The sequence below is a fragment of the Zeus faber genome (genome assembly GCF_960531495.2).
Source record: "Zeus faber genome assembly, chromosome: 22".
In the NCBI taxonomy this organism is placed as follows: Eukaryota; Metazoa; Chordata; class Actinopteri; order Zeiformes; family Zeidae; genus Zeus; species Zeus faber.
In genome coordinates this window covers 24,270,311-24,292,337 of record NC_137209.1, presented here as the reverse complement: position 1 = coordinate 24,292,337, position 22,027 = coordinate 24,270,311, and the positions used below count along the sequence as shown (strand labels likewise).

The window sequence follows — 22,027 nt, the reverse complement described above, 5'->3', positions numbered from 1 at the left end:
GAGCTTTTTAACTGCCTCAGAGACCTCTGCCAGGCATATGGACGAGACTTCCCCCAAGTCCTCAGACTCTGCCTCTTCCCCTGAGGACGTATTGGTCAGGTTCAGGAGTTCCTCAAAGTGCTCTTTCCACCGCCCGACAATATCCCCAGTCCGGGTCAGCAGTTCTCCTCCCCGGCCGAACACAGCCTGAGCCAAACCCTGCTTTCCCTTTCTGGGTCGCCGAACAGTTTGCCAGAAATTCCTTGAGGCCAACCAAAAGTCTCCATAGCCTCCCCGAACAACTCCCACACCCGGGTTTTTGCTTCAGTGACTGCCGAAGCCACAGCCCTTCTAGCCTGCCGGTACCTGTCTGCTGCCTCGGGAGACCCCTGGGCCTACCAAGCCCAAAAGGCCTCCTTCTTCAGTTAGACGGCTTCCTTCACCGCTGGTGTCCACCAATGGGTTCTTGGGCTACCGCCACGACAGGCACCGACTGCCTTCCGACCACAGCTCCTAGCAGCCCCCTCTGCAATGGTGGTGACCCACTCGGATTCCATGTCCCCAACCTCCCCTGGGATGCGCGAAAAATTCTTCCGGAGGTTCGAGTTCAAGACCTTGCGGACAGGGGCATCCACAGGCGTTCCCAGTTCACCCTCACTACACGTTTGGGTTTACCAGGTCTGTCTGGCAGCCTCCCCCGTCATCTGATCAAACTCACCACCAGGTAGCGATCAGTTGACAGCTCTGCTCCTCTCTTCACCCGCGTGTCCAAGACATACGGCTGCAGATCTGATGTCACGACTACAAAGTCGATCATCGATCTTTGACCAAAGGTGGTCTGGTACCACGAACACTTATAAGCCACCCTATGCTCGAACATGGTGTTTGTTATGGCCAATCCATTTCTCGCACAGAAGTCCAATAACAAAGCACCACTCGGATTCAGATCAGGCAGGCCGTTCCTCCCAATCACCCCCTTCCAGGTTTCCCCATCGTTGCCCACGTGAGTGTTGAAGTCTCCCAGTGGAACTATAGAGTCCCTAGTCCAAGAAGGCTGAATACTCTGAACTGGTGTTCTGTGCATAAGCACACACAACAGTCAGAGCTTTCCCCTTAACAACTTGTAGTCGCATAGATGCGACCCTCTCGTTCACTGGGGAGAACTCCAACACAGGGGCACTCAGCCGGGGGCTCGTGAGTATCCCCACACCCGCCCGGCGCCTCTCACTCTGGGCAACTCTGGAAAGGGAGTCCAGCCCCTCTCCAGGAGTTTGGTTCCAGAGCCAGTGCTGTGCGTAGAGGTGAGCCCAACTATATCTAGTTGGTGTCGCTTCATCTCCCGCACCAGCTCTGACTCCTTCCCTGCCAGAGAGGTGACATTCCACATCCCCTCAACTAGTCTGCGATGCCGAGGATCAGCAGGCCCAGGCCCCCGCCTTTGCCCGCCGCCCGAGTGGCATTGCACCCGACCCCAACGCCTATCTCTGCAGGTGGTGGGCCCACAGGGTGGCGGCTCCATGATATTTATTCGGGCTATGCCTGGCCCGAGCCCCATGCATCAAGGCCCGGCCACCAGACACTCGCCGGCAAGCTCCCCTCCCAGGTCTGGCTCCAGGAGGTGCCCGGGTTTCCCTATTCCGGGCAAGGTACCATTTTACCGTTGATGTTTTTTCATTGGGGTCCTTTGAATCTCTCTTTGTCTGGTCCCTCCCCTGGGACCACTCTGCCTTGGGAGACCCTACCAGGGGCTAATGCCCCCAACAACACAGCTCCCTGGGTCACAGGGACACACAAACCTCCACCGCGGTAAGGTGGCGATTCTTCAGGGGGAATAGAAATATTAAATATTGTAATAAAAAGTGGAGTATGAACATTAGAGTGAGCAGATGTAGAAGTGCTGCAGCTTGGTGTCGTTGCTTAGAGGAGCCTGATGACCTGGAGATAAAACTGGACGGTCCGTATCCTGGGTGGTTGTCATCCTTGAGGATGTTCTAGGGTGTGGCCGGTGGTAGAAGCCTTGCCCGGAGGCATCTGGCAGCCGATGATGCGGAGCAGCTGCCCTAGCGGGCAGTAACGCAGCCGGAGGAAGCTCTCAGTGCATCTGTTGACGTTGGTGGAGTCGTGGCGGAGGTGACCAACCTGTGGAGCAGGTGGGGTCATTGTGGTGGTTGGTTGGGGTTGTGACCCCTCCCCTGCTGCTCCCTGAAGTTCACTATCCTCTCCTTAGTCTTGCAGACGTTGACGGAGAGGTTGTTGTCCTGGCGCCACACACGTACACACACACACGCACACTCCTTCACCTCCACCTCCAGGGGCTGCTCACGGTACTATTTGAGCTTCATGAGCTTCTGCTTTAGTTCTAATGCAACACAACTAGAATAGACAGAGGGTGTGTGTGTGTGTGTGTGTGTGTGTGTGTGTGTGTGTGTGTGTGTGTGTGTGTGTTTGACTGCTGCTAAGTGGTTTGTTGGTTTCTGGTGGTGGACCACACCACGAATAAAAGAAAGAAAGAAAGAAATAAAGAGAGGGAAGAAGGAAGGGAGGAGTCTTTTGGCTGAAGAAAGGAAGGAGTGATGAAAGAACTGATCTGATGGATGATGAAAGGAAGGATGGATGGGTGGAGGAGAAAGAATGAGAACAGGAAGTGTCCGTGTCCATGACTTTATCACATGCTAATGCTAATGCTAACGTTAGCCCCAACCACTCTACCACCCAGCCACTCTATTGATGCCGTCTCTGGTCTCTTTCTCCAGATCAACCTGAGTGTCCCCTGACCCCCGACCCCTGACTTCTAACCTGGAGGGACAGAAAGCCAGTTGACCGACGGGCTCCGCCCGGTTGCAGGGATGAGGTCGTCCACAGCGGCTCTGTGGAGACCGGATGTTGGAGAAACCCGGACCTTCAGCGCGGAACGAGGAGTCCGCAGCTGAAACGTGGAAAGAGGAAAGTCGGCCATTTTGGATCTGGAACTGGATGTTGTTCTTCTCCTTGGACTCGAGCGATCACTGACCACCACAAAATGGGCGAGCTGACCCTTGGATATCCGCTCTGAGAAGCTTCTGATCAGGAGGAACCACCTCAGTACTGGTTCACTATCCCCTCCTTCCTGTCTCCTCCACTTCCTCCTCCTCCTCCTCCTCCTCCTCCTCCCTTCTTCCTCTTGTCTTCCCTTATTTCTCCTTCATCCTCCCCCTTTTTTTCTAACCAACTCTGAAACCTCCCGTTGAGCTTCCTCATCTACCCCCGTGAGAAATCCTCTGAATTCTCTACTCACCCTCCACCCCTTTCGGCTGAATGGGGAATGTTGTGATTGCAGCTCGGTGCTCTGCTGCACCCGACTGGTAGGGGGTGTACTACAACTCCCGTCTTAAAGGTTTTGGGCGACCCCCCCCGGTCCTCGATGGGCAGCCCGGGGAGGGCTCTCCTCGGCGGCTTCGGCTCCACCTCGTCGTCCCCGGAGGGCGGTGGCGGCTGGATGTCCTGGCCCGGCAACGTCTCCCAGGACCTTAACCAGAGCTCCTTGTTGTGGGGCGGCATGGGGGGCGGGGTGGGGCTGGGGCTGGGCGTGGGCGCGGGCATGGGCGGGGCGGCGGCCATGGCACCTGGCGGCCTGGAGTCCAATATGACGCAGCAGTCGGTGTCGCGGGCGGCCATGAAGGAGAAGAACTGGCCGGCGCTGCTGATCCTGGTGATCATCGGGCTGACGGTTGGAGGGAACATCCTGGTCATTCTGGCCGTGTCGCTGGAGAAGAAGCTGCAGAACGCCACCAACTTCTTCCTGCGCTCGCTGGCCGTGGCCGACATGTTGGTGGGCATCCTGGTCATGCCCGTCTCCCTCATCAACATCCTCTACGGTGAGCCAGCCGCCGCGCATTCTATATTGTTGTACCTGTAGTGTTCTATGTCGTAGTTTTTGTTGTGTTCTAGGAACTAGGACCTGTAGTGTTCTACGTAGTAGTGCATGTAGTGTTCTCGGTAGTAGTACCTGTTGTATTCTGGGTAGAAGTATGTGTAGTGTCCTAGGGAGTAGTACATGTGGTATTCTGGGTAGTCGTACATGTAGTATTCTGGGTAGTAGTATGTGTAGTATTCTAGGCAGTAGTACATTAAGTTTTCTGGGTAATACTACCTGTAGTGTTCTATGTAGTAGTACATGTAGTGTTCTAGGTAGTAGTACCTGTAGGGTTTTTTGGAGTAGTAGGTGTAGTGTTCTAGGTAGAGAGAGGGTGAGAGGAAGGAACCATCAGGTTCTTCTGTAGAAGCTTCTGGGAGCTCGTCTCTGGGTTCTGCACCCGTTCTCTTCCTGCGGTGAGAGGTCACGTAGAGGTCAGAGGTCATGACAGGATCACAGAGGGGATCCATCCATCCATCCATCCATCCATCCATCCAGCCTTCCATCCATCATCCATCCATCAAGCCTTCCATCCATCCATCACCCAGCCTTCCATCCATCCATCACCCATCCATCCAGCCTTCCATCCATCCATCCATCCATCCATCATCCATCCATCCATCCATCCAGCCTTCCATCCATTCATCCATCATTCATCCATCCATCCAGCCTTCCATCCATTCATCCATCCATCCATCCATCAATCCATCTATTAGTTATTACATGTAATAACCACAGTCATTCTACAGCTGAAGTGCTCCAGACGCTCCCTGGTGGTGGGAGGCAGGATCGAATTAATAAATTAAGCCAACTGGTCTCTCTCTCCTTCCCTCCACCTCCCTCCACCTCCCTCCACCCTCCAGACTACGCCTGGCCCCTACCCAGTGCCCTCTGTCCCATCTGGATCTACCTGGACGTCCTGTTCTCCACCGCCTCCATCATGCATCTCTGCGCCATCTCTCTGGACCGCTACGTCGCCATCCGCAACCCCATCGAGCACAGCCGCTTCAACTCCAGGACCAAGGCCATGATGAAGATTGCTGCCGTGTGGACCATCTCCATAGGTGAGATTAGACTGGACTAGACTACACTGGACTGAATTAGACTGGACTAGACTGGACGGGACGGGATTAGACTAGACTAGACCAGACTAGACTAGACTAGACCAGACCATACTGGCCTGTGCTATACTGGACTGGACTGGACTAGACTAGACTAGACTACACTGGACTGGACTGTACTAGACCAGACTACACTGGACTGGACTGGACTAGACTAGACTAGACTGGATCAGACCATATTGGACTGGACTAGACTACATTAGACTGGACTGGACTGGACTAGACTACACTGGACTGGACTAGACTGGACTAGACTACACTGGACTGAATTAGACTGGACTAGACTAGACTGGACGGGATTAGATTAGACGAGACTAGACTAGACTAGACCAGACCGTACTGGCCTGTGCTATACTGGACTGGACTGAACTAGACTAGACTAGACTAGACTACACTGGACTGGACTAGACTAGACCAGACTACACTGGACTGGACTGGACTAGACTAGACTAGACTGGATTAGACCATATTGGACTGGACTAGACTAGACTACACTGGACTGGACTGTACTAGACTAGACTACACTGGACTGGACTAGACTACAATACACTGGACTGGACTAGACTAGAATACACTGGACTAGACTAGACTGGACTGGACTAGAATAGCCTACACTGGACTAGACTAAACTGGACTGGACTTGACTGGACTAGACTGGACTGGACTAGACTAGACTACACAGGACTAGACTAGACTGGGCTGGACTAGACTGGACTAGACTACACAAGACTGGACTAGACTGGACGTGACTGGACTGGACTGGACTGTACTAGACTAGACTACACTGGACTGGACTGGACTGGACTAGACTGGACTAGACTAGAATACACTGGACTAGACTGGACTGGACTAGACTATTACATTTCATACATTTTATTACATTACAAGTATGTATATGTATGTGACAAATAAAAATCTTGAATCTAGACTAGACTGGACTGGACTAGACCAGATTGGACTGGACTAGACTAGACTAGAATACACTCAACTAGACTAGACTGGACTGAACTGGACTAGACTGGACTGGACTAAACTAGCCTACACTGGACTAGACTAGACTTGACTGGACTAGACTAGACTACACTGGACTATACTAGACTGGACTGGACTGGGCTAGACTGTACTGGACTAGACTACACTGGACTGGACTGGACTGCACTGCACTGGACTGGACTAGACTAGACTAGACTAGACTGGACTGGACTGGACCGGACTAGACTAGACTGGACTAGACTGGACTGGACTAGACTGGACTGGACTAGACTACATTATTTTGTATATTCTAGTAAAGTAGGAATAATTGTAAAAGACTTGAGAGGTTTCCTCCCTGCGTGTCCAGTACAAAGACAGCAACGGGCTGCATGCTAATTCTGTTAGCTCAATGAATGGCTGCAGATGGGATCAGCTAGCCTAGCTCCTGTGGAATTTTCTTTACAAAACCAGAATATTCCTTTCATACATTGTTTTCCATGAACCAGAGATGCACAACTGCATGTATTCATGCTCACGTGCACACACACACACACAGTGCCAGACTGAAAAGATGAAGTATTGATAAAATGTGACAGGACCGTTGTTCTCTCCATTCTCTCAACCGCCTCCCTGACTGTCTTCACCCCTCCCTCCCTCCCTCCCTCCCTCTCTTTCTGTGTCTCTCTCTCCTCTCGCCTTGTTAAAGTGTTGCGATTGTGTTGTGGCGGCGGAAAACTCAGGTTGTCAGGCCTTGTCAGAATGTTTGCACCATCTCTCTGTCCCCATCTCTCTTTCTCTCTCTCTCTCTCTCTCTCTCTCTCCATCCTCAGTTCTTCCTCCTCTGACCTCAGCTACTGCTGCTGTTGTCAAGTCCCCAGTGGGACCCCGATCCCACTGATATACTCCTCAAAATACTGTATCTCTCTCTCTCTCTCTCTCTCTATATATATATATATCTATATATATATATATATATATATATATATATATATATATATATATGGCACGGTGGTGCAGTGTATTGCACTGCTGCCTCACAGCAAGAAGGTCCTGGGTTCGATTCCCGCCTGGGGCACTGTTGGCACCGTGCTCCGGTGGGTTATCTCCCAAACAGGAGCCTTTCTGGGTGGAGTTTGCATGTTCTCTCCGTGCTCACATGGGGTTTCCTCCACCTCACGTCAGTAAGGACCCCCACCAAAACATGCACCCATCATGGTGTGACCAGCGATGGACACTCATCACCTGGTCCCCGGGTGCGTCCACGTACGCTGCCCACTGCTCCTGGCTGTGCCCCCGGAGGAAGGACAAGCCAGGATGGTTAAATGCAGAGGATCCATTACACCAGCACCATCAAAGCATGTGTTGTAGTGTGGTGTGTTGCGTGACGAATAAAGACTGTTTCTTTCTTCTGTTTCATATATATATGTATATATATTTCTATTGTTCAGCTCCACCCGCCTCCCCTGGAGCTGTGTGGTGTTAACACCTTATGGAATTTCTTTCCTTCCTTGATATGTTTGAGCTTGGGATTGTGATTCAGAAGGTTTTTCTGGCCCTCACTAACGATCAGTCAACGGTATCATCCCTCATGTGAGCATCTGGAGTGTTATGAGCATTCGGGCGTGGCTGGGGGCAGGGCGTGGCTCGGGGAAGGGCCTGGCTGGGGGCAGGGCCTGGCTGGGGGCAGGGTGTGGCTGGGGGCAGGGTGTGGCTGGGGGCAGGGTGTGGCTGGGGGTGGGGCGTGGCTGGGGGCAGGGCCTGGCTGGGGGCAGGGTCTGGCTGCAGGAAACAGCTCCATGAAGCACGGAGAAGATGTGAAGCTCCGCCCCCCCGACTGACACCCCACTGGGATGGGCTCAGAGTGGGATTATCACAGATCAATGGAGGATGAGATGAGGAACGACAGAACGACAGCATGAATCCAAGGATAGATGGATGGATAGACGGACCGTCCACCGTCGTTCCTGTCAGGAAGATTGCCTCTCCTGCCTGCCTGAATGACTACCGTCCAGTGGCCCTCACCTCGGTGGTCATGAAGTGTTTCGAGAGGCTGATTAAGGATTATATCTGCGCCTCCCTCCCCTGCACTTTGGACCCGTTGCAGTTTGCGTACCAGCAGAACAGATCCACGGATGACGCGGTCTCCCAGGTACTGCACACCACGCTCACGCACCTGGATGGCCAGAAGGGGCCTATGTGAGATGCTGTTCATCGATTACAGTTCAGCTTTCAACACCATAGTCCCTCCAGACTGACTGTCAAGCTGAAGGAGCTCGGACTGAATGCTCCGCTGTGTGCCTGGATCCTGGACTTCCTCACAGCCCGGCCCCAGGTGGTTAGGGTGGGGAAGCACATGTCCAGTTCCCTCACCCTGAATACAGGATCCCCCCAGGGTTGCGTCCTCAGCCCCCTACTGTGCTCCCTGTACACACATGACTGTGTGGCCAGGTCCAGCTCCAACACCATCATCAAGTTTTCTGACGACACCGTTGTGGTGGTGGCCTGATCACCTACTGCGATGAGAAGGTCTACCGTGAGGATGTGACTGACCTCCACCTGAACGTCAGCAAAACTAAGGAGCTGATTGTGGACTTTAGGCATGGATTACGACCAAGGACGCCCGCGCCCTTGTGGATTAATGGGACTTCTGTGGACAGGGTGAGCAGCTTCAGGTAACTGGGAGTCCACATCACAGAGGACTTAACATGGACTGTACACACAGACACTCTGGTGAGAAAGGCGATGCAGCGTCTTTACCACCTCAGGCAGCTGAGGAAATTCGGGGTCTCGGTGAGGATCCTCAAGTCCTTCTACTGTGGAGCGGTGGAGAGCATCCTGACAGGCAACATCAGTGCTTTCTTTGTACTGTACTGCTCAGGACAGGCGGGCCCTGCAGAGGGTGGTGCCTTCAGCTGAACGTACCACTGGAACTACCCTCCCCTCCCTGCAGGACTTGTACACCAGGAGGTGTAGTAGCAGAGCTGCAGCATCATGAAGGATCCTCATCACCCCAACAACGGACTGTTCCAGCTGCTGTGGTAGAGCAAGAGCCTCCACAGTCACACAGCGAGAACAGAGACTGAGACGGAGTTTCTACATCAAGACATAAGAACTGTCAACGCTGACCTCACCAGGGGTCCTCACTGAGCCACACACATAGGCTCCACTAATTTACTGTACTGTATGTAGCATACTGTACCACATATTGTGTCACTGTTCTGGGTTGTTGGGTGTTACTGTAATGCTGTGCCGTACTGTTGTATACTGTGCTGTATATCTCACAAACACTACCTCACTTTATTAACATGCCGCTTTAATGCACATATCTGTATATACATAAATAGCCTATCCCATATACATGTCTATTCCCTTTATCTATTCCATTTTATTTTATTTTATTTTATTCTATATATTTTTATTTTATTCTATAAGTATTCAACTTACTGTATTACGTTTTAGGAATCAGTTAGTTGGTCTAGTAGAAATAAATTTTCCAAGAACATATTGTGTGTAATCACCGGGTGCGTTGCATTACATTTCACTGCATATATGTATGAAAGTATGTATATGTATGAAAGTATGTTTATGTATGTGACAAATAAACATCTTGAATCTTGGGGTAGATAGATAGATAGACAAATAGATAATAGATAGATAGATAATAGATAGATAATAGATAGATAGATAATAGATAGGTAGATCGATGGATAGATAGATAAATACTGTAGATAGATGGATGGATGATGGGCAGACAGGGATTTACTGCACAGGATGAGGTTACACACAGACATGGTCAGTTGGGTTCACTGGGGAATCAGAAACAGATCATGATAGATTATAGTGTGTGTGTGTGTGTTTGTGTGTGTGTGTGTGTGTGTGTGTTTGTGTGTGTGTGTGTGTCCTCCACCGAATCTCATTGTAAATCATGTTGTTCTCTACTTCATCTCGGGCGTTTCCTCGCTCAAGATTAAATCCTGAGCAGCCAAGCACCTTGTTAACCTTTAACCTTTAACCTTCAACCTTCAACCTTCAACCTCCTCCTGCTAACGTGCTGTAGTGTCCTTGAGCAAGACACTTCACCCTGAACGCTGCTGATGCTGCGTCTGATCAGTGATGACTCGTAGAACAAGACGGAGCTGCAGTCCCATCCACCGGGGAGCTCCGCCCCTGATGACATCACATCCTGTCTGACAGGATCTATAAATAGAATTTATTGATGATCCCTTCCCTCACTTCCTACGTCAGTGCTCTGGCACTTCTCCAGTTGCTCCACTCTGTAAAATGGGGCGGAGCGGCGGGTGAAGGTGGAGGACATTTCAAGATGGCTGTCGGTCCGGACATTAACCTGCGGAGGTCACGACCCCTGGAGAGCATCAGAGCATCCATCACATCTGAAGCATTGGCCGCAGGAAATGAAATGGAGAGAACGTCCTGTTAGGTTTCCTGGATGTGGAGACGAGCCAAGCATCGTGAGGAGGACATCCCATAATGCTCAGCCCACTGGTGGAGATCAGTTAATAAGATGAAATGAAACGCTGCGTCACAACTGTCCTTTCGTTGTTGGGCGTGGTTTGAGTTGGGCGTGGTTTGATTTGGGTGTGGTTGTTGGGTGTGGTTTGAGTTGGGCGTGGTTTAATTTGGGTGTGGTTGTTGGGCGTGGTTTGAGTTGTGTGTGGTTTGATTTGGGTGTGGTTGTTGGGTGTGGTTTGAGTTGGGCGTGGTTTGATTTGGGTGTGGTTGTTGGGTGTGGTTTGAGTTGGGCGTGGTTTGATTTGGGTGTGGTTGTTGGGCGTGGTTTGATTTGGGTGTGGTTGTTGGGTGTGGTTTGAGTTGGGCGTGGTTTGATTTGGGTGTGGTTGTTGGGCGTGGTTTGAGTTGGGTGTGGTTTGATTTGGGTGTGGTTGTTGGGCGTGGTTTGATTTGGGTGTGGTTGTTGGGCGTGGTTTGAGTTGGGTGTGGTTTGATTTGGGTGTGGTTGTTGGGCGTGGTTTGATTTGGGTGTGGTTGTTGGGCGTGGTTTGAGTTGGGTGTGGTTTGATTTCGGTGTGGTTGTTGGGCGTGGTTTGAGTTGGGTGTGGTTTGATTTGGGTGTGGTTGTTGGGCGTGGTTTGATTTGGGTGTGGTTGTTGGGCGTGGTTTGAGTTGGGCGTGGTTTGATTTGGGTGTGGTTGTTGGGCGTGGTTTGAGTTGGGCGTCTGGGCTCCGCTGCTCCGCCCTTGAGCAAACACACGGAGTGATTTGGAAACAGAGGAGTGCTGGGTTTCAATCCCCCACTGGAGGGAAGACAGGTGGAGGCAGGGGAGGTGGAGCGAGCGCAGCAAGGCAGGTGGGGCAGGAGGAAGCGGCTGCTCAAACAGGCCCATATAAGGGCGTGGCAGCGTGTGGCGCTGTCCAGTTGTCTGACACCAGCGGCTGTAGAAGGGAAACATCCGTCTTGATTTAGTTTTGATACATTTTTTCCGTCATGACGTCCATGTGTTGTTGTTGTTGTTGTTGTTGTTCTCTGCGTTGCTCCAGGACGACCAGTCAAGGACTTCCTGTTTCCTGCCACACCTTCTTCACTTCCTCCCTCTCCCTCTTTTATCTTTTCAATCAATCACCTCATTGTACTTCATCATTAAAGGAGAAGCAGCTCAATCTAACCTCCCTCCACCCCTCCCTCCACCCCTCCCTCTCTGCTCCTGGCTGTGCCGCCGGAGGAAGGACCAGCCAGGATGGTTAAACGCAGAGGAACCATCTCACCGGCACCACCCAAAGCATGTGCATGTGTTGTAGTCTGGTGCTGTGTGACAAATAAAGATTGTTCTTCTTCTCTTCTGTTCCATCTCCCTCTCCCTCCAGGTGTGTCCATGCCCATCCCAGTGATTGGTCTCCATAACGAGGACAAGGTGTTCGTTAACGGCAGCTGCGTGCTTAACGAGGAGCGCTTCATGCTGATTGGCTCCTTCGTGGCCTTCTTCATCCCCCTGGTCATCATGGTGGTCTCCTACTGCCTCACCATACAGGTGGGACACGCCCATAAGTAAGAGGTAGACAGCCCATTTCCTGTTATAACTATAATTTAACAGAATAATAAACTATTTATTGTAATATCTATTATTATGAGAATAATAAACGATTTATTGAAATAACTATAATTATTAAAATAATAGACTATTTCCTGTTATTAATGTTAAACTGGACATGTCTTCCATTGTAGTTTCTATTCAGCGCCACCAGCCAGTGTTCGCATTAGCATGTAGTGGAGTGATACAAGGGATGTGAAACCCGGAGAAGTGGTTGCTGTGGCAACGGTGGTAATTAACAAATCAACATCCGTTATTCAGAAATAATAGACCATTGGCTGCTATTGACCAATCAGAATCCAGTTTTCAACAAAGAAGGTGTGAATTTGGGCCACCATGTTGACTGAAACCAAAAGCTGATGCATGGTTTGCACCTTAGCCAATCAGAATCCAGTATTCTGATCTGTGATCAATATGTTTATTGATGGTTCTCTTGTGAAACTAGGACCCAAACAGTCGCTCCCGTTGAAAGCCAATAACACTGAAGTTGAACTAGAAGGGCCCTCTGGAGCCTCTGGAAGGGCCCTCTGGAGCCTGTGGAAGGGCCCCCTGGTGGCTCCAGGACTCCATGTTGACAATCCCTGGATTTCTCTTCCCCCTCTCGTCCTCCCAGGTGCTCCAGAGACAAGCCACCGTCTTCCTGTGCGAGGCCCGGACGTCTTCCCAGCAGCCTTTGCAGCGTCAGGCGTCCAGCACCACCCTGCAGCCTCCACCCTCCAGCTTCTTCATCCCTCAGATCAATACCATCGCCCCCACGGACACCAAAGGTCAGCATCAGTCGAACCCAGGGATCCCTGTAGATCTGATTAGATGCCAGTATAAATATAAATATATACATAAATTTGTATGTATATATATATATATATATATATATGTATATTTGTACATCCAAGGGTCCCAGTAGATTTGATCAGATCTTAGCATTTTTATGAATTAAACATTAAATTAGGACTGTTTTTTCTTATTTATTAAAATGTCCAAATATTTTCCTGTTGTTTTCTGATATTTAACTCATTTCTTTCCTAAAAACCTAATTTCTCCATTAAATACAGTTTTAGAACACACTTGCCGTGATCGTGTGTATATGTATGTGAAAAATAATCTCTTGAACTTGAACATATTACATTGTCCCTCCCACCTGTCATCTGTCTCCGCCCCTCAGAGCCACAGGCCACGCCCCTTCTGCCCAGACGCAACACCCTGGGCTGCCTGAAGGGGGCGGAGTCAAGCCTGCTGCTGAGCGCCACGCAGTCGGCCAGCATCAGCATCATCCCCAGCTCAGAGGCGGCGTCACAGCTCAGCTCGCCCGCCGCTCGCGCCGACCCCGCCGGTTGCCACGGGCGACGGGGGATGATGCAGGCCATCAAGAACGAGAGACGCGCCTCCAAGGTGACAGGGTCGGAGGTCAACTCCAAGCAATGTGAAATAAGGACGTCACTGGGTTCCCACAGCAAGATGAGGAAAATGAACATAAGTAACTTCAATAGGAAGCCTTTTGATTGACTTCTGTAACTAGTGTGACTAGTTTGTCTAGTTTTATAACATATATGTCCAGTTTTATAACTACTATGTCTAGGTGTATAACTAGTACGTCTGGTTTTACAACGAGTATATCTAGTTTTATAACAAGTATATCTAGTTTTATAACTAGTATGATTAGTTTTATAACTAGCATGTCTAGTTTTATAGTGAGTATGTCTAGTGTTATAACTAGCATGTCTACTTTTATAACTAGTATGATTAATTTTATAGCTAGCATGTCTAGTTTTATAACTAGTATGTCTCATTTTATAACTAATATGACTAGTTTTATCACCAGTATGACTAGTTTTATAACTTGTATGTCTCGTTTTATAACCAGTATGTCTAATTTTATAACTAGTATGACTAGTTTTATAACTAGTATGTCTAGTTGTATATCTAGTATGTCTAGTTTTATAACTTGTATGTCTCGTTGTATAACCAGTATGTCTCGTTTTATAACTAGTATATCTAGTTTTATCACTAGTATGACTTGTTTTATAACTAGTATGTCTAGTTGTATAACTAGTATGACTTGTTTTATAACTAGTATGTCTAGTTGTATAACTAGTATGACTAGTTGTATAACTAGTATGTCTAGTTTTATAACCGGTATGTCTAGTTTTATCACCATATGTCAAGCTTTATAACTAGTTTGTCTAGTTTAATAACTAGTATGTCTTGTTTTATAACTAGTATGTGTAGTCTTATAACTAGTATGTCTAGTTTTCTAACGAGTATCTCTAGTTTTATAACTAATGTCTAGTTTTATAACTAGTATGTCTAGTTTGATAACCAGTTTGTCTAGTTGTATAACTAGTACGTCTAGTTTTATAACCAGTATTTCTAGTGTTATAACTAGTATGTCTAGTGTTATAACTAGTATGTCTAGTTTTATAACAAATATGTCCGGTTTTATAGCTAGTATGTCTAGTTGTATGAATAATATGTCGAGTTGTATTACTAGTATGTCTGGGTTTATAGCCAATATGTCTAATTTTATAACTAGTATGACTAGTTTTATAACCAGTATATCTAGTTTTATAACCAATATGTCTAGTTTTATAACCAGTTTGTCTAGTTTTATAACTAGTATGTCTAGTTTTATAATTAGTATGTCTAGTTTTAGAACTAATGTCTAGTTTTATAATTACTATGTCTAGTTTTATAACTAGTAGGACTAGTTTTATAACTAGTAGGACCTGTTTTATAACTAGTATGCCTGGTTTTATAACTAGTATGTCTAGTTTTATAACCAGTATGTCTAGTTTTATAACTAGTATGTCTAGTTTTATAAGTCGTATGTCTAGTTGTATAACTTATGTCGAGTTTTATAATTACTACGTCTAGTTTTATAACTATTGTGACTAGTTTTATTACTAGGATGTCTAGTTTTGTAACCAGTATGTCTAGTTTTATAACTTGTATGTCTAGTTGTATCACTAATATGTCTCATTTTATAACTAGTCTAGTCTAGTCTAGTTTGTTAACTAGCATGACTAGTTTTATAACTAGAATGAATAGTTTTCCAACTATCTAGTATGTCTAGTTCCATAACTAGTATTTAATTTTCATTTGTGTAGATGTGCCAGTGTTAACCAGCTGACTGATGTTCAGTGGCTTGGTGTAAGGTGATGGTGAAACATAGGCAAGCAACACACAGCAACCAAACACAGCCAAGCAACACCCAGCAACCAAACACAGCCAAGCAACACCCAGCAACCAAACACAGCCAAGCAACACCCAGCAACCAAACACAGCCAAGCAACACCCGGCAACCAAACACAGCCAAGCAACAGCCAGCAACCAAACACAGCCAAGCAACAGCCAGCAACCAAACACTGCCAATCAACAGCCAGCAACCAAACACAGCCAAGCAACACCCAGCAACCAAACACAGCCAAGCAACACCCAGCAACCAAACACAGGCAAGCAACACCCAGCAACCAAACACAGGCAAGCAACACCCAGCAACCAAACACTGCCAAGCAACAGCCAGCAACCAAACACAGCCAAGCAACAGCCAGCAACTAAACACAGCCAAGCAACAGCCAGCAACTAAACACAGCCAAGCAACAGCCAGCAACCAAACACAGCCAAGCAACAGCCAGCAACCAAACACAGCCAAGCAACAGCCAGCAACCAAACACAGCCAAGCAACAGCCAGCAACCAAACACAGCCAAGCAACACCCAGCAACCAAACACAGCCATGCAACAGCCAGCAACCAAACACAGCCAAGCAACAGCCAGCAACCAAACACAGCCAAGCAACACCCAGCAACCAAACACAGCCAAGCAACAGCCAGCAACCAAACACAGCCAAGCAACAGCCAGCAACCAAACACAGCCAAGCAACACCCAGCAACCAAACACAGCCAAGCAACACCCAGCAACCAAACACAGCCAAGCAACACCCAGCAACCAAACACAGCCATGCAACAGCCAGCAACCAAACACAGCCAAGCAACACCCAGCAACCAAACACAGCCAAGCAACACCCAGCAACCAAACACAGCCAAGCAACACCCAGCAACCAAACACACGCACACACTCTACTGATCGTTAATTAACAGCTATGAACCATCAAGCTCTTTTATGCTGATGCTCAAATGTTTGTCGTTTGGTTGTTGCACGGACATAACTTCATCCACATGAGCTTCACACCCTGTGCAGAGCGATGCTAAATCATTTCTATAGAAGCTGGACAGGAGAGGTCCCAGGATGGGTCCCTGGGGCCCTCCAGGGTGATTTTTCACACCTGCCCTTACCCGCTGAAGGAGTTTACAGATGAGTATTGGGTGCTTGACAGGATGTTTAACTCTAAAAATATGGCCCCAAACAGCACCTTCTTTTGTCTATTTTTAGTTTGGCGTTCTCTAAGAGGAAGCAATTTTCTGTCTCGGTGGAATGGTTGGCTGGAAAAACCAAATTGCATGGGGTGCATTGTGTAAGGGCTGCTGCTGAGGTGAGTGGTCAGCTGCTCAGCAACACACTTCTCTGCCATTTTGGAGATGACGGGTAAAATGGGAATAGGGCTGTAATTGCTCACGTCCCTCGGTCTCCTGAGTTATGAAGCGGCACAACGATGGCTGACTTCCAGGGCTTGGAAAACCTCCCTTCTTTAATAGAGGTATTCATTATCTATGTTATTGGTTCGGTGAATGAATCTGTATGCCTTTTTGGAAGAGGGAGTCCAGTCCAAACTTGTCTCTTGATTTAGAGCTTTTAAGAGAGTTCAGAATTGTATTGACTTTGGGTTCAGAGACCTCCACCAGAGAGAAGACTGCATGAGGGATATCTATGGCTGATGGATGTGGAGGTGCAGTTTAGTTGCTGTCGACTGTCAAATTAACAGGATTCACAAAGAAGGAGTTGAGGAGAGTTGCCGTTTCCACTGCCCCTGTAATCAGGGAGCCGTCGTCTCTAATCTCCTGCTGCTTTGTTGTGTTGTGATGTAATTTCCCTGCTTGCTTCTTTGATGTGTCTCAGATGTGTTTGTGATTTCCCTTCGCTTCAGCTCTCAGATTGACAGAGAAGTTGCTGGGATGTCCTTTGTTACCCTTTTTCTTAACATGTGTCTGTCAGTCAATAACTTGGAAGGAATGTTTGCAGGGCGTGGTCTCTCTCCTTCATTAGTCTCCGTACATCACCCTCAAATTTGCTTTTCTTTTGAAATAGTTTTGTTGTATTTTGAATTGTTTATAGAAACACACGTGTGTCAGCATCCACATTTGTGGCTTTGTGATCAGACCGACCTGTAACCATGTTGAAGATTTTAACCCCTTTCCCACGTGCAGTCTATCCCTGAAATGTTCCGGAACATTTCCTGCATGGGGTAATGTGTGAATGATCAATATTTCGGAAACCTGTTCCGACAATTTGTAGTCGGGGTGGAGCCGAATCCGAAGACCTGCGCAGCTTAAATTGTGAGTTTTTACGAATATTTATTTCGCACAAATATTAAAACAATTATTTGTTTTCAAAGAGAAAAATACAATTCGTAAAAAAAGACGAGTACAATCAGAACCGTGGAGCTCGGCTGCAAAGACGAGAAACTGAAACACGTCCAGTCTCCATGGAGACGAGTCTTTAGATTCTTACACTTTATTCTTTTTCTTGTTAAAAATGCCCCACGGACACTAGACGTGTCTTTTACAGGGGGAGGTAGAACGGGTGGAGACAAGTGGAGAACAGGTGGAGAACGCTCGTTCTCCGGAGGCAGAGGGTGTTGGACAGGTTGAAATTGACCACACTGATTTAACAACATTGGGTGTGGTTATTGCGTCCAGGGTCAGCGACTGGATCGGAGTCCGTCCGGGGTCACGGGAGGCCAAGCCAGGAACAAAACCAAAGCCATTCAGATTGTACGTCCGTTACCGACAGATTGTCCAAACGATGACATCTACACTGGAACAGACTGTCCCTTGCCACATCTATTTCAAGTTATCGTGGCATGTGTGAAAAGGCATAAGACACAAATGCTTGTGAATTCAGCTGCATGTGTGAATCGTGTAGATCAGTCGCGGTGCCAGAAAGGTTATGCCAGTAATTTAGTGGAAACTATGTGTGAAAGGGGCTGAAGTTACTCTCTCAGGTTTGTCGCTGAATACCAGATCAATTGGAGAAAAGGAAGTGATCCTTGTAGCTCCCTTTCCTAGTTGTGTGAGATCAAATTAAATTGTGATTTGTTTCAGTGCCTTCTACTGGACTTAATATTTAAATCACCCATAATAATGACTTCCTTCCCTGAGCTGCATTCTCTAAGCATAGCATATCATCTCTCAACAAACACAGATTTTGCAAAAGGTGGTCTGTGGATGAAAGACATTCTCAGCTTTACGTGATATAAAACAAAAAACCCCACCTCCACCCTCAGCTCTATCGGTCCTGGAGGCGTTGTAGCCAGGGATGTGTAAGGCAGAAGATGGGTTTTTATGGAGCCGTGTCTCTGACAAACAAAGAAATGTAGGTCAGAATCTGCCACAAGACGTTTCATTTGATTGGGGTATATTCAGGTGCCCCACGAGCAGACCTTCGGGTTCAGAAGGAGGATGCCACGGCACTCATTATTAACACTTTGATAAAAGTTCACTTTTCATAGTTTGTCATTGCTGGGTTTGAATGCATAGCAGATGAGGTGCAGCACTGGATGGGGTTGTGTTTGAAGAGGCAGTTGAAAGTACTTCAGCGGGAGTGGAGCTTGTAGCTTTGAGATCCGCCGCGGTCGCTGCTTGTCTCCGGGTGGCACTGTTCGGGTGTCGGAGGCACCTTCTTACCCAAGTGAGGCGGGTAATCAGGATCTGTATTTGCAGTACTGATGATGTTTGTATGTACCTGTAGATCAGGGTAATTGTCGGCCGTGGTGGATGTGAAGATTCTGTTTGGAGTTTGGGGCTAAACTATTGGTGACCCGCCCTGGTGAGATCCTGTTCGCAGGCGGCCCTGCTTTCCATAGGAAGTGCTGAGCTAAACACTTCCACCGAGGCCAAATCGTGTTGTCGTGCAGCAGGATTGCTCCGTTGACATAAATCTCCGGCACCATAAAAGTTGATGCCGAATGTTTCTTGATGAGAGCCGCTGAAGTATACGACATGATGTCAAACGTGTTGTGATATGTCTTTGTCCGACCCGACAGGCCCTCGCCCTGGCAGGGCTAGTGCCTTGCTCCTTCGCCCCTGAGCTCCACAGTGAATAGAACCAATACCGGTACCAAACTAGTATGTCTAGTTTTATAACTATGTCTAGTTGTATAACTAGTATGACTAGGTTTATAACTTCTTTGTCTAGTTCTAAAACTAGTATGTCTAGTTGTATAAATAGTTGTATAGTCTAGGTTTATAACTAGAAGGACTAGGTTTATAACTAGTATGTCTAGGTTTATAACTAGTATGTCTAGTTCTAAAACTAGTGTGTTTAGTTCTAAAACTAGTATGTTGAGGTTTATAACTAGTATGTCTAGTTGTATAACTAGTATGTCTAGGTTTATAACTAGTATGACTAGGTTTATAACTAGTACGTCTAGTTTTATAACTAGTATGTCTAGGTTTATAATTTGTATGTCTAGTCATATATCTAGTAGGTCTAGTTGTATAACTAGTATGTATAGGTTTATAACTAGTATGTTTAGGTTTATAACAAATATATCTAGTTCTTAAACTAGTATGTCTAGGTTTATAACTAGTATTTCTAGTTTAATAACTAGTATGTCTAGGTTTATAGCTAGTATATCTAGTTCTCAAACTAGTATGTCTAGGTTTATAACTAGTATGTCTAGGTTTATAACTAGTATGTCTAGTTCTAAAACTACTATGTCTAGGTTAACAACTAATATGTCTAGTTTTATAACTAGTATGACTAGGTTTCTAACTCGTATGTCTAGGTTTCAAACTAGTATGTCTAGGTTTCTAACTAGTATGACAAGGTTTATAACTAGTATGTCTAGGTTTATAACGAGTGTGACTAGGTTTATAACTAGTATGTCTAGGTTTATAACGAGTGTGACTAGGTTTATAACTAGTATGTCTAGGTTTATAACTAGTATGTCTAGTTCTAAAACTAGTATGTCTAGTTCTAAAACTAGTATGTCTAGGTTTATAACTAGTATGTCTAGTTCTAAAACTAGTATGTCTAGGTTTATAACTAGTATGTCTAGTTTTATAACTAGTATGACTAGGTTTCTAACTAGTATGAACTTGCTTTCCTTAATTTTATCATGACTCAGATACAGATATGGGTGGAGCCTTTCAGATATGGGTGGAGCCTTACAGATTGAGGAGGGGCTAAGAGAATCTGGAGGAGCCTTAGACATGGGGTCTGTAAAAATGATCTTTTCTTCTCCCTCCATCCGTGGGATGGATGGAGGGTTGGATGGAGGAATGGAGGGATGACGTCTAACTCCCCCTCCCTCCCGCAGGTCCTGGGCGTGGTCTTCTTCCTCTTCCTGGTCATGTGGTGTCCCTTCTTCATCACCAACGTGACGGTGGTGCTGTGCAGAGGCTCCTGCAACGAGCCGCTGTTGGTGGAGCTGCTCAACGTCTTCGTGTGGGTGGGGTACATCTCCTCAGGGGTCAACCCGCTGGTCTACACCCTGTTCAACAAGACCTACCGCCGCGCCTTCTCCTCCTACATCAGGTGGGGGTGTGGGGGGGAAGGGGACTAGGCAGGACGAGCGTCGGGCTGCATGTCATCACAGTCGCAGTCATTTCCTGTTAAAATCATTTCCAGTTAAAGTCATTTCCTGTTCCAAGTCATTTCCAGTTAAAGTCGTTGTGGCAGTTCCGCCTGGGACCTCCAGCACAGAGGGCGATGGGTTGTAAACACCAGTTTATTGCAGAGAGGAGGCTAGCTGGAACAAGCCAGGAGCAGATGGAACATGTGTCATGACAGGGCTCCTCTCCTGAGTGAGTGTGGGGACGGGGGTTTTACCTGCTGCTCGTTAGGCCAACTAACGAGCAGCAGGTATGCAGCCACCCTAACCCAATCACCTAGATCCAGGTCAGGTGTGGCTGCTCCAAACCATCCCATCCCCACACCACAGTCATTTCCTGTTAAAGTCGTTTCCTGTCGGTGACACCGTTTAAGTTCAGATGTGTTTTCGTGGTGAAGCCGCTTCACCGTGTCACTTCCTGTCACCTCCAGGTGTCGCTACAGGTCCGGGGCGAACGCGGGTCCGAGCTGCAAGACACTGTTGGTGCCGCCGCCGTGCCCCTCGCATGCCGTCACGCCCCTCATGGTGGGCGGGCACGGTAAGGCGGGCGGCGTCGACCGCAACAGCAACTGCCGCAACGGCGGACGCGGCGGTAACGGCGCCGCCCGGCTGGCAGTGGACCCCGACGACACCACAGATGACGGCTCGCAGGTGGGCGTGGCTTGTCACAGCATCTCAGAGTACCAGAACATTGCCACGCCCTCGGAGACGGAGGCCGAGACAGAGGCCGAGACGGAGCTGTCGCTCCTCAGCTACAGCCCCACCTCCACCGAGCGCACCAGCAGCGTGTGACAGCGGCGATGCTCCGGGACCCCTACCGCCTACACCGCCGCCATTTTAGCCCCGTGCGTCACTCCGCCATCGGAGCGAGCGCCGACTGAATCCAAAAGAGTGGACAAACCCATCTGGCTCATTAGCCGAGGAGGAGAGACTCCGCCCCTTCCAGGGCTTCAGCATTTTGTGCCAAAACGTTACGCGAAGCGGCACAATGTGCTACGCTGCCGGAGGAGGGGCCGGCGGCGGCCATGTTTGGGGACTCAACAGACCTTTGACCTTTGACCTGAACTCGAAGGTGGGAAAAAGGCCTGTCGCAGAGTCGGACCGGACTCGAACCGGACTCGAACCAGACTCGAACCGAAACCCTCACACAGTCACAATGCAGTCGAAACAAACGGTGTCCGTGTCACGGTTCCGGGCGAAACAAACGAATCGAACGAAAGGAACAAAAAGAACAGAATCTATTTTTGTGCTCAAATGGAAGTTTAAACT

General features: G+C 48.1%; 1 protein-coding gene and 1 pseudogene across 2 annotated transcripts in view; one reads left to right on the top strand and one right to left on the bottom strand.

Annotated features, from left to right (window-relative positions):
* Window positions 1-22,027, bottom strand: part of LOC307247463 — a 442,915-nt pseudogene that overhangs the window by 238,174 nt on the left and 182,714 nt on the right. The gene's annotated exons all lie outside the window — the stretch shown is intronic.
* htr2cl1 (5-hydroxytryptamine (serotonin) receptor 2C, G protein-coupled-like 1) lies at window positions 3,380-21,550 on the top strand (the record flags this gene model as incomplete). The annotated part of the gene is made up of 7 exons (XM_080023115.1): window positions 3,380-3,833; window positions 4,735-4,935; window positions 11,806-11,969; window positions 12,643-12,709; window positions 13,192-13,418; window positions 20,465-20,682; window positions 21,190-21,550. 7 exons carry the CDS (start codon window positions 3,380-3,382, stop codon window positions 21,548-21,550), a joined length of 1,692 nt encoding a protein of 563 aa, XP_079879241.1.